The sequence below is a fragment of the Schistocerca piceifrons genome, chromosome X (genome assembly GCF_021461385.2).
Source record: "Schistocerca piceifrons isolate TAMUIC-IGC-003096 chromosome X, iqSchPice1.1, whole genome shotgun sequence".
Taxonomy (NCBI): Eukaryota; Metazoa; Arthropoda; class Insecta; order Orthoptera; family Acrididae; genus Schistocerca; species Schistocerca piceifrons.
This window is the reverse complement of record NC_060149.1, coordinates 792,545,383-792,558,688: the sequence shown is the minus strand read 5'-3', so window position 1 is coordinate 792,558,688 and position 13,306 is coordinate 792,545,383. Positions and strand designations below refer to the sequence as shown.

Genomic DNA, 13,306 nt, shown 5'->3' with positions numbered 1-13,306 from the left:
CAAGTAATACTGCAGCCACCAAATCGTCTTCATCTGTGGCCGTTAAGAGGTGAGAAAATCTGGGTATCATGTGACCAATGTTTCCACAATCCATGCTGGTTGGTGTGTTTGAGGTCATTCTGTTTGAGATACTTCATTATGTTTGAGCTCAGAATACATTCTAATATTCTGCAACACATGGCTATGAATAAGCCTGGTCAGTAGTTTTGTGGATCACTTCTGCTACATTTCTTGCAGATGCGTGTGATGTGCTTTCTTACAACTACTGGGCACAGTAGTTCCTTTCTGAAGGAAGATTTGAAAATGTAGTCTGTGTTTGTTTTGTCATCCTCTATTCCAAGTCTTCTGTCATCTATGACTGACTATATCAACTTGTGTAAAGCCAGTAGTACACTAAACACTGTATTAACACATTTGCTTCCAAAATTCATATAAACAGAAAAGTCTGCACTAAAAAACTGTAGTATTATGCATTAACCTTGTCCAACTCGACAACAGGAAATCACACATTCTGATAATTCAATTAGGAATATAATTGTGTATATTAGAAACTTTAAAAAGAAAAAAGGAGAAATAAGAAATTCATTTTAATCTTGAGTGTTTATATATTTGTTCCATTTTGAACACACATGCAGCATAATTAGTTTCTTTTCACACTTATAATGAAACTGCCATATCCAGAGAAAAATTACAATTATCAACGACTAGAATTTATTACAAAAATAATGATTCTTGTGCACACAAAATATTGACCCGAATTTGTAAATACTGTATACCGAACTCTCATTAGCGTTCAGTAGGAATGATGACACAGAGCATTAAAAGAATTACATATTATAAATTAAAGTCTCTTAATGCTGCCCATACATTAAGACATCAACATTTATAGTCTGCAAGCCACCTAACAGTGTGTGGCAGAGAGAGAATTTAAATATCTCTCAAACATACAAACTGAGAATCACAAAATACAAGGTACATAACAGATGACAAATATGAAGTCAACAGTTTAACTAGTTTGGTTGTGAATTTACTTCAAATCTCAGTACCTTCTCAGTACCTAAGACTCTCGAACACGATTGTATATAGTGAGATAAAAATAGCTTTTTTTCATTTGCTACAGTACTACAAAATTGAGAAAACTACAAAGAAAAATCTGTTTCTCAAAATCATCTCAAATCTGAATCAAGTAACTAATTACTTAAAGACTGTTTATTAAAATGAAGACTGACAGAAAACAGATTACAAAACCAAAAACAAAACAGTGGAACATGCAGGTGGTAAATTAAAGATCACATTCAACATTGACATGAATCACAATCAGGCTACAGAAACTGTCATCCATGTGTCTTTTCACAAAATGTGTTGTGCAGCAGTCAGACCAAACTTACGTTCTTTTTGTACATCATCATGTTTTCAAATGTATGCCACTGTTTTTCAAGACTAAAACATAAAATTCTCCTGTCAGCCCAATTATGATTTTTTTAACACTGGGGAGTAAGTGTATCTAAATAACATTTCTTTGATACAAGAATGTTACGTGCTTTTCACAATCAACAGTGTAAATGCAACATTCACTACAGAACATGAAACTAGCTCTGTGCTCATAATGCAGGACAAAGAGGAGTTTAAAAATGACCAAAAATATCTTGCACATCTGATTATACTAAAATCCAAGTTACTGAAATTGCAGAGCCTGTGTGCCTGCAAGCCACTAACTTCTTTTACATGTTCATTGTTTCCTTGACATAAGGTATAAAATATTTTCATTTTTAAACAAAATTATTACCAACACACTTTTATCTTGCCAAATACTTCTATCTGCCAGTTAAATGGCAAAGTCAAAGAAATATCCACATTTTCTTTAAACTAAGCAGTACTATTCACCACCAACTAGCACAAAAAATTGTATAATTAATACTAATGTTGCATTAAGAAAGTAGAAAAAAAGGAAGGACAATTAAGATTTAATGTCTCCTCAATAACAAAGTCATCTGATTATAAATCATTACACACTCCACAGTTTGCACAGCATGACATTACAAATAATCAGTGGTTTAATTTGTGAAGAATTACATGTTCAAAATTTCAGCCATATTGACTTGGGCCTATGTCAATGAAACACATCAGCACATAATATATTTGAGTGAGTGGTCTCCATTAGAAAATGGCTATGTAAGGCTTCTTAATGGAAACACATGTGGCAGTGAAAGGCAAAGGAATGTGCAACATACAATCAATCCAACACATGGAGATCACCTGAAATGAAATTTTGTGCTCCTCATATAGGAACAGAATATAATCATGTCAATAAAGTGTCATTCCAAATTAATGGCTGCATACTGTAATTGATCCTTGTTTAATGTTCAAACAAAGAAAAACTACAAAATATAGCTTACACTACACAAAATGTTGGGCTAGTTCCACGAAATATACTCACAATAAATATATTCAAACTAATGCTGCTGTGTATTCTATTTATAAACCCCAGTGATACTTTCTTTCTGTAGTAATGCTGATAATTTTAATCTTCCTACATTGGAGCTTTTTCTTCAAGCATTTAATTTCAGAGAAGGATATAATTACATTATTACTTTATTGTTTTAGGATACGTTGGATGTAGTATCACCAGAAATTGACCAGTGATAGTGAACAATTTCTAACACATTAAAAGTTTCACACTGAATTGCAAGTTAAAATTTGGTCTTTTTTTCCACCAAACTTACAATTTCTCCCCTCTATCCCGCACAGACACACACACGGTTTGTAGGAAAAGTATTCTTTTTAAATTACTTGATACTTTTTTAAAAATGCAAAATTTCAAATTTCTTGTAAAACTAAACAAAGGATCAGAAAGAAATCCATGCTTTCCAGCTAGAAATGTAGCATTACATCATAAGTAATACCTTCATCAAATTCACTTCCACATAGACATGGAGCAATATGATAATCACCTGTCTAAAATTAGAGTAATTAAAACCTGAGAGTTCACAATAACACATAAATACTGTAATAATTTTCTAAAATTGTTATAAAAATAAATTTGAGACCCAATAAATCAGATCACTTGATCTAAAGAGAGCAACCTATTAAGCAAATTATTTGTTTTTGGACTTTTGGTCATAAGCATCTTATTCCTTGAAACGACCAGCGTTGAGATGCAAAGATGCTGTTAAAATTCTGGAACAATTAAAATGTCCCAGTTTGTTCAGAGACTGGCAGCACTGATGTTTGTCATATTGAAAGCCTGGTGATCTGGGGGGAAAAAAAGAAAAGAAAATTATGAGAGTCTAATTTAACTGCAGTTTGTGCATCAATCTATTAGCTACACAGCCACAAGCAACATAGCATTTGAAACTATAGTAAGAAAGACCTAATTGTATTTTGACAAGCAGCTGTGAAGAAATTCTTGTTCATCTGGTTCATTTTCAAAATACTGTTTTTACTATGTCATTAGTTTGCTTATGTAATCACGTTCCATTTGCAAATTTGTGGTCACATCATCTTGCACAAGTGCAGTGGATAGTTTAGGAAACACTCATGGAGGCCTTCCTATCAGGAGCAGGATACTACTATGTAACAATTGTGGGTAACTACTAGTATAAAGAAACAAAATCATAATGTAGAAGATTACCACATATTAAAAAAAATCATTCACAAATGTCATACTATATTAGTTAATTTCCAGAACTGTGTCAGATTGAAGGTAACACTATTATCATTTGCCACTGACATAAGAACAAGGTGTGCATTAGCATGGGAAAAGGGACATGACTTCCTCCATATCACCGATTTGGTCATTCTACACAGCCTCATTAATGATTTGTTGGAATGAAACTGTTTTCAAATGATAAGTACATATTAACATTACAGTACAAGGAGATGATCAACAATCATTAACACCAGCAGCTTTTTGTCATTGACAACTGAATTACAGCCTCCTCCAGAAATCTTCATGATCTTTAGTGACACACAACCCTTTTGTTGCTACATGTTTTCTAATATCAGTTACCTCCTTTCCATTATGTTGTTGTCTCCTGTTTTGTTATTCCTTTGAATCCACCGAAGAACTTCCTTTGTCTACCATTCATGCATCTGGCTACATGTTCTTCCCACCTCTATTTTATTTTCATTACTGTCAAAATTACATCTTCCAACTCCAATTGTTTGTTTTGATAGCTCTTCTAGTGGTTCCCAACATGCATCTCTCCATCACCCTTTGAACAACTCTCACATTATTGCTGCAGAAGTGTACCTTATTTGGTAGTAATATAAACTATCACAATCCAGATTTTCAATGGACTGGTGGTAATGTTGAATACTTTGTCACCATGTGATCATTCCTGTGAAGCAATTCAGTTCCCTGAATTGAATAAATACTCTCTTTTCTGGTAACTAGGAGTCAAACAATCCTCAAATCTGTGCCCAAACAGGAGCAAGTAATTTATTGTTTTTGCTACTGTCAAGTGTTTACACACATTGTAGCAAGCACCACTAACAGCACATGGAACAAGACATTTATTATTATCATCATCATCATAGCAATATCTATAACCAAGCAAGGTGGCGCAGTCATTAGCACACTGGACTCGCATTTGGGAGGATGACGGTTCAATTGCGTGTCCGGCCATCCTGATTTGGGTTTTCTGTGATTTCCCTAAATCACTTGAGGGCCTTTGGAAGGGCACGGCCGACTTCCATCCCTAATCCCAAGAGACCGATGACCTCGCAGTTTGGTCTCCTCTCCCAAATCATCCCAACCCAATATCTACAGAACAACAGCTGGTCCTTTCTGACTTTTGAGCATGATCTATTAAATATCTGTTCAAATAACTTCCAGAGTGTGTTATTCTAAAGAAAATGTTTACATTCTGCAAAATGTAATGCCTCTTTGGTCTATATATTGCAGGTTCTGCAAAAGACCTGCTGAGGAGCCTGTTACACTTCTGCCACATGAGCAATTTCTACAGTGGGATTCAACGTGGAGAAAAATGTAGCAGGCAGCATCTAAGCAAGTGGTCACACAGCATTGGAATTTATGCTGCTGGTGCACAAACAGAATGCATATTCAAGATCACACACAACTGCATGCACCCCAACCCATTTCTCAGCTGGAATTCTCCCTGTGTGGGCATACGAGCAATTTTTCACATGGAATTTAGTCTGTCACAAGTTACCAATCAGAATGTTTTGGTGATGATGTGTAACAATTATTATGTGGCCAGTAGCTATTAAAAGGTATTCCTGTGCCTAAATGAATTCCTCTCCATATTCCAGTCAGGACAACAATTTAAAATTTATTCTGTACACTAGTTTTGTGAAGGTATTGATCTTTGACCAGAAGAGAAATACTCTGCAAAGTGGTCTGAAAAATTTTAGGCTTGTGTTGCCTCTAGTTCCACAAGGAAATATACTTGTCGACAAAAATGTCTGAATATCCTCAAAGTTGTAACCCCAAAATCCTCTCATAATTGTGAAGTACACAACATGTTTGAACTATAATGTAAAGAAATTCAACACACTCATCATCCAGTGCAAAAATCTGGCATTTATTTGCTAAAATGCCAAATGTGCATTCAATAAAATGGCGATTTTTCTTGCTCTGTGTGGGCTGATCACAAGCCGAAATTCCTGCCACACTTTTTCCATCTCAAATACTGTTGGAATAATCCTATCTGTGACTGTAGTCTTAGGACTGACAGTCCTAAAGTTGTTATTCTTATGCACTGACGAAGAAAAAATCACAACATCAAGGAGGAGCTGTGTGACAAACAAAAGTTGGTAGGCACATTTCTACACCTGACAGATATGTCTATTCAAATTTCACACTTGTCACATGACAGTGGTGCTAGTAGGGCCAATATGAGGATGCAAATCGGTTTGCTTTAAACACTCACTGTAAAGGTCGTGAGCGTTAGTTACCTTTGAGACTGGATGTGGCGAGTTGACATTAGTCAACAATTCCAGTAAGGTGACAAAGGTGCCATATCAACACCTCACTGAGTTTGAACGAGGTCATGAAGCAGGGCTATGAGAAGCTGGATGTTCCTTCTGCGATATTGGAGAAAAACTTGGCAGAAATGTAACCACTGTATATGGTTACTGGTAGCAGTGGTCACGAGAATGCACAATCACAAGAAGACTGAGCCCTGGACGGCCACATGGCACTACCGAGGGAGAAGACAATGGGGTTTGACATATGGCACTGGCACATATTACTGCACTTGCAGCAGCAATGTGAGCAGTAGCTGGCTCTACAGTGACACAACGAACTGTTACAAATTGGTTACTTCAAGGACAGCTCCAAGCCAGATGTCCGATAGCATGCATTCCACTGACCCCAAACCACCGCCATATGAGACTTCAGTGGCGTTCATTGGATGGCAGATGGAAGTTTGTTGCGTTTTCTAATGAAAGTTCGTTCCACTTCAGTGCCAGTAATAGCCGTGTGTTTGTTAGGACGCGGCCATTTGAGGGCCTGCGAACTACCTGTCTGTGTACTAGATACTCTGAACTACACCTTGAGTTATGGTCTACGATGTGGTTTCGTATAAAAGCACGAGCACTCTCGTGGTTATGTCACACACTCAGACTGCAAATTTGTGTGTCAATCTGGTGATTCAACTTCTTGGGCTGCCATACATGATCAGCATTTCAGGGCGTGTTTTCCAACAGGATAACACTCACCCCCATACCACTGTTGTGGCACAGTGTGCTTTACAGAGTGTCAACCTGTAGCCTTGGCCTGCTCGGACACCAGATTTGTCTCCAATCGAGTGCGTATGGGACATTATTGGACGACAACTCCAGCCTCATCCACAAACAGCATTAATCATCTCTGTTTTGACCAACCAAGTGCAACAGGTACTGAACTCCATTCCACAAACTGATATTCAGCACCTGTACAACACAATACATGCTCGTTTGCATGCTCAAATTCAACATTCTAACAGTTACACCAGTTATTAATGTACCAGCATTTCACATTTGCAATAGGATGTCTTGAACTTATATCAACTTGTGATCTTGTAAAATTAATCACTTAAGTATGTTACCTAGGCAAATGTATTCCTGAAATTTCACTACTCTACATTAATTATTTTTTGTTTTGCACTTTTTACCATCAGTGTACTACTAAGATGCTAACAACTAGTGGAATGGTTATAAGACAGATGCCAAACAGATTAAATGGAAGAGTCCTACTAAGGAAATATGAATAAAATTACTCATGAACGAGGTAGCTTACAAAACTGTTATTCATTCATTCTTGAACATTGCTCATTAGTCTGGGGCTAATAATTAACTCATGAGATAGGGAAAAAAAAACAAAGAAAAGATGTTTCTTTATAAGTTCATTTAGTAATTGTAAAGTATCATGGGAATACTCATGATTGATTCCAGTGGCCGATGCTAGAAGAATTCTATCCACATACATCTTGTGAAATGACCACAAGTGTAAAGTAAGAGAATTCCAAGCTTGCACAGAGCCTTCCTCACAGCTGTGTTCCACTTGCATATCACATGCAAATGGGACAGGAAAAGTGGAGAAATGATTGTGATACTCAAAATACTCTCTGCCAAACACTGTTATAGATGTCGTTACCAGTACATAAAATCCTTAATTAAAATTAAGTACAAAATTATTTATTATTACCTTACGAGTTGTGTAGAGGAAGACCAATAGTGATCCAAACATCTCTCATGTCTGCCACAAGACGATTCATCATTTCAGGAGTATGATGGGGTGTTGGCGCAAGTCGTAATTTCTCTTGCCCTTTGGGGACAGTAGGGTAATTGATACTCTGCACATAGTGGCCAAACCTTTGTATCAGCTCATCAGATAGTTGACTGCAGCTAATTGGATCACCAACCTGAAATTCAACATTTCAGAAATTTCTTTTACTGGCAGGAAGCACAAGTGGGATGCACAGAATATTTTCCATTAGCATTCTTTGTATCCTTCAAAATACAAAATAATGTTTTCCAATGATAAGTAAAGTCATTCATAACCTGAAGTTTGGCTTGGACACCACAGTCCTTTACAAGACACAGTCTCCCAACAGATGGTATGCCCCACCCTTGTCTTCCTCAGGCCTTTGAACATACTGACAGCCAAAAGTAGAGGGATTGCAGTTGCACAAGGTGAAACAATGAATCACAGAACAAATCCTTGGACCAAAAGTGACTGAACCCAAGATCTTCCGAAATGTAGTTTACCAATTACCATCTGAGTCACCCACCCCAATACTCAGTAACATGAAATTATTAATGTTAACATTATTTATCGGAGTTACACATAAATCTATACACCAACATTACACATGTCAATTCATTACACCACTTTTCAGGAAAAGCAGTAACAAAAAATGTACCTACCTTTATGGGGATAATATGAGACGGTGTGGGTTCTACTGGAAAACCAGCAGCTATCAACTTCTCGCGCAAATACCGAACATTCTGTTGGTGCTTAGCACGCAATGCTCGACCTTCAGGTGAACGAAGAATCTGCACTGCAGCATAACTTCCAGATAACACAGTAGGTGGCAAAGATGTTGTGAAGATGAAACCCGCAGCATAGCTCCTTATCATATCCACAAGATTAGCTGAACCAGCAATGTAGCCTCCAACATTTCCAAATGCTTTCCCTAAGAACAGAAATTGAAGACTGAAGTATAGTTTCTTAGATCCTAAAACACATCAAAGTTATGAACATATCATATCTCTCAATTTTCTCTTGCAGACACCACACAATGTGAACTTATGCAAAATTTTGAAGTCAGTCACAATATAATAACCATTTATTCAATAATTTTCAAGAGCTGTGGAGGAAAACACACACACACACACACACTCTCTCTCTCTCTCTCTCTCTCTCTCTCTCTCTCTCTCTCTCTCTCTCTCTCTCACTCACTCACTCACTCAATGCAGTTTGAAAGGGGTGAGGGATTGTGTCTGGTGGAGTGGGTGAAGGGAGAAAGGAGGTGGGTAGAGAAGAGGCAGGGAGTGGGAGGGAGGGTTGGGGAATGATGGCTGATGGCTAGGAGGAAGAGGCAGCAAGTGCATGGGATAGGAATGCAACACATGCACCAGCTCCAGTGAGGTTGAGCAGTGCAAAATGAGAATAATATACAGGAGTTGTAACGTCTCAAGGAGTCATCACAAGTACTGCAACAGCAGCAGGCAACATTCAGTTGTAGGTGACAAGTGGTAAACATGTTAATGGTTTGTTTGTGTAAGGTTGGCAGGGCGAGTTTATTGTTTGTGTAAGGTTGGCAGGGCGAGTTTATTGTTTGCATCAGGTTGGCAGGACTGCTGAGAACAGCTGATGAAAACCATTTCTTTGAAGTTGGTTTCGGCATGATAAACTCTCAGTCTGTAACTTACAAGACATGATCTAAGATGTAGTTCTAGAACTGGAGAGAGTATGGTGTGTTCATACTTACGTGGTTATGCAAGAATAGTGTAGTACAACATATAACAGTGTTGACCATTGTGTTAATATTGTGAAGTTTAGATGTTGCTGGAAGACAATGTTATAAATATGACAACGTACGGAAGCTGTGTAGCATATGTTCTGTTCACGACTTCAATGAGATGGTATTAAGAGAGAGGTGTCACTTTGTGTGGCTTGGCCAGTGTTGCTGTTAGTTAAAAAACGACTGATGGTCATGAAGAATTGGGAAAACCACACCTCAAGAAAATAGTCACACAACTAAAGAGAGAGAATTATGTTACACAGCCTGGCCAACATAAGCACACTATTTTTCGGTTCTACCTCAGATGGACTTTCTAAAAGGTTGATAAAACAGGTTTGTAATAATATAGATAATTGAGTCTTCTCTCTTGAAATAGTAGTGAAGAAAAGTGCACTATAGTCACCGTGATAACATTGCACTAATACAGACTTATTTCAGTATTTCATGAGTATTTGATGGAGCAAATATTATACTGTGTTAAGCAAGCATTACTAAAGAAAGCTCCAAGAATTCTATCAAAACAGTTGAATCATTCTCAGTCTGGAAAATAGCCGGAGGTGCAAGTTGCTTTGATTTGATGGGGACTGGATACTAAAGAGAGTTAATTGGAGACAATTGTTGATTTTATGAAGACATGAACTACACTCACTTTCCAAATATATAAAAATCATGTTGTTACTAATGCAATTTTCAAGAGTAATTTATGCTGATGTAAATGTTGCTGATGCAAGTAACACAGTTGACACTCACTTTACCAAATGTTAGACTTGCTGCTAAATGTAGATGCATTGTTTTGAGTCCACAGACCATTAACTGTTCATATGATCTGGATAATGATATTGTCTAGTGTTGATTGTTAAAAGTACCTGTGTTATGGTCAGGCCTGTTACAAAATTTGGGGTAAACATCCTTTGGAAGTAAAAGTGCTATTGGCTTTCCGAGTATGGTTATATGCATTTGGATGGTGTTCATGGAATTAATGGAGAGATTTAGTAATTTAGGGTAGGTGCTAGTACATAATTCATGAATATCTTGATTGTTGTTTAAGATCAATGAAAGCTGTACACTGCTGGTGACTCATTTTCTCATTAGTAACTGTAATCATCCCATGTACTATAATTACAGTGTGTGGCATTTGTAGTGACTTACTTCCCCCCTTATTTATCTACAGTCTTAAGGTATATACGGTTAACTTTCCAAAGTCATATAAAGTTACACATAATAAAGTAGCTTTCACATTTACATATTTCTAAATGCAATTCTAAATTAAAGCTTAATGTAAGTTTGAATAAGACCCACAGTGGATTGGGGAGTGGATACAGATCAGAAGAAGGGGAGACTGTAATGAAGAGGGTGTTTGTGCAGGATGAATAAAGTTAGGGTCCTGGAGCAGTGTCGAAGTGGATGTGGTACAGGTGGCTAGTGGAGATTGAGGCCATGTGGATTACGAGAACAAAGGAGTGTTGCAAGGGTAACTCCCATCTATATAGTTCATAGAGGCTGATGTTGGAGGAAAGATCCAGATGACATGGACTGTGCAGTAGCCATTAAAATTAAGCATGTTGTGATCAGCAGCATTTACTGTCACTGGTCAATTATCTCCCACCTTTGCTACAGCTTTGTGGTGGTCATTCACTCAGGTGGACAGCTGACTGACAGCCATGACCACATATAATGTTATGCAAAAATTGTAGCAGAGATGGTATACAACATGGCTGCTTTCACAGGTGACCCTGTCTCTGACAGGATAGGATAAGCCTGCGACTGAAGTAGGATGCGATGGTTTGGTGTGTAGGTCAGGTACTCCATATGGGTCTTTCACAGGGCTATATCCCTTGGTGCAATGGGTTGGGAGTGGACATGCTGGATATGACATACGGATGAACCAGGATACTGTATAGTTTGAGTTGGTAGCGGAGTGAGGGATGGGAAAGATGAAAGGATGTTCCCCATTTCTGGGTCCAATGATAAATTGTTGAAGCCCTGGTGAAGTATACAGGATGAGTCACTAACAATTGCCACCAAGAGTAACTCCAGAAGTATGATAGGAGCTGAAAAGTGTGTGGGACAAAAGTTCCATGGGACAACGGGGGCCATAATATGACATTGGTTTTTTGTTGCTTGGTTGGGTAGCTTCAGAGATATGAAGGTCAACTTTTTTTTTTAAATGGGATGCTATAGTTTGGTAATTATTTTCTGATAGCGGCTATTGAGACAAATCCAGTGATGTGTAACAGTAAGGTCTTTGAAGGTCAATGAAGATCAAAAAGGTGGCATGAACAAGTGATGACCATCGGTATCAATGCAGTGCTGCAATCTTCTATCATGGAATGAATGGTATTCCTTATCACTCTGGCACTTATTGAAGCACATACTCTGACAATTCTTTCTCGCATATCTTCAGGTGCAGTTGAAACGTCTTTATAAACAATGTCTTTTACGAATCCCCACACGAAAAAAATCCAGAGGCGTCAAGTCTGGCGATCGAGCTGGCCACGATACATCTCCTCCGCATCCAGTTCAAGGATCTGGGAATTGTTTCTGCAACTCATTTCTAGCCATCAGCAAAAATTGTGTCAGACACCCATTGTGTTGATACCACATTCTGTTCGTTGTTCCTCAAGGTATTTCTTCCAATAACAGACCTAATGTTTCTTGCAGGAATGTGGTGTACTTCCTACCATTAAGATTTGCTTCAATGAAATAGGGGCCTATAATTCTGTTCTCCAGAATCCCACACCATAAATTCACCGACACCATTTTTGGTGGGCAGCTTACCCAATAACGCATGTAATGCAAATTAACGTTTCCATGGTTCGTGAATGTAGCCTCGACAGTAAATAAAATCAAATTAATAAATGTGTCATCACTCCATCAGCAGAATTAAACGCGACACACACAATCCATACCAGTTAATTCTGATATGGTAAGGAGAATATTTATGGCAATGCAGAACATGAACAGCACTACTCTGGCTCATGCCAGATTCCCTTGTGATTTGACGTGAACCAACACAAGGATCTCGAACCACAGTGGTAAGAGTACCAACTTCTGTTTCCTTATTAGCAACTTTCCTTTGCTGGATATGTTTCCGATGCGTTAAAGATCCAGTAGTTCTCAATTTATCATACACACATTAAAATGTATGACATGTAGGGTGAGTACATTGAGGATATCTTTCAGCGTACAAGTCTCTAGCTCTCACTGAATTTCATTGGTATTCTCCGTAAATGAGAAGTATATAAACTTGTTCTTCGAAAGAATACATCATTCACATTTGCTTGATCGACAATACTAGTCTTACTGTTCCTATTAGTGTTGTATTGCAGAACCGTCGAATGGTGTTTACATGTCAATGGCACATTAGATGGATATGTCGTAATCAGCGAATATTTACTATTTGCACGATATACGAGAGAGCATTGTCAGAGCATGTGTTTCAATAAGTGTCCGAAGTGATAAGGAATACCACTCAATCCATGATAAGATTGCAGCACTGCATTGATACCAATGGTCATCACTTCAAACACCTTCTGTAAATGAATGTTCATGCCACCTTTTTGACCTTCAAAGGCCTAACTGTTACATATCATTGGATTCGTCTCGACAGCCGTTATCAGAAAATAAATACCAAACTATAGCATCCCACTTTAAAAAAAAAAAAAAAAAAAAAAAAGTGACCTCCATATCTCTGATGCAACTCCACCTGGCAACAAAAAGCCAATGTGATATTACAGCCCCCCTTGTCCAATGCAGTTTCTGTCCAACAAACTTTTCAGCTACTATCATACATTCAGAGTTATTCTAGGTGGCAATTGTGAGTGACTCACCCT

The 13,306-nt window shown here is 37.8% G+C and overlaps 1 protein-coding gene across 2 annotated transcripts in view; it reads right to left on the bottom strand.

Annotated features, from left to right (window-relative positions):
- Positions 1-598: 598 nt before the first annotated feature.
- LOC124721181 (5-aminolevulinate synthase, erythroid-specific, mitochondrial) overlaps positions 599-13,306 on the bottom strand; it is a 99,904-nt gene continuing 87,196 nt past the window's right edge. For both annotated transcript variants that reach the window (XM_047246018.1, XM_047246019.1), the window contains exons 9-11: positions 8,374-8,642; positions 7,652-7,868; positions 599-3,252 (exon numbers count right to left, since the gene is read on the bottom strand). In XM_047246018.1, the coding sequence (XP_047101974.1) occupies positions 7,653-7,868; positions 8,374-8,642 (485 nt within the window). In that variant the 3' untranslated portion in view covers positions 599-3,252; position 7,652. The remainder of the gene's footprint in view (positions 3,253-7,651; positions 7,869-8,373; positions 8,643-13,306) is intronic.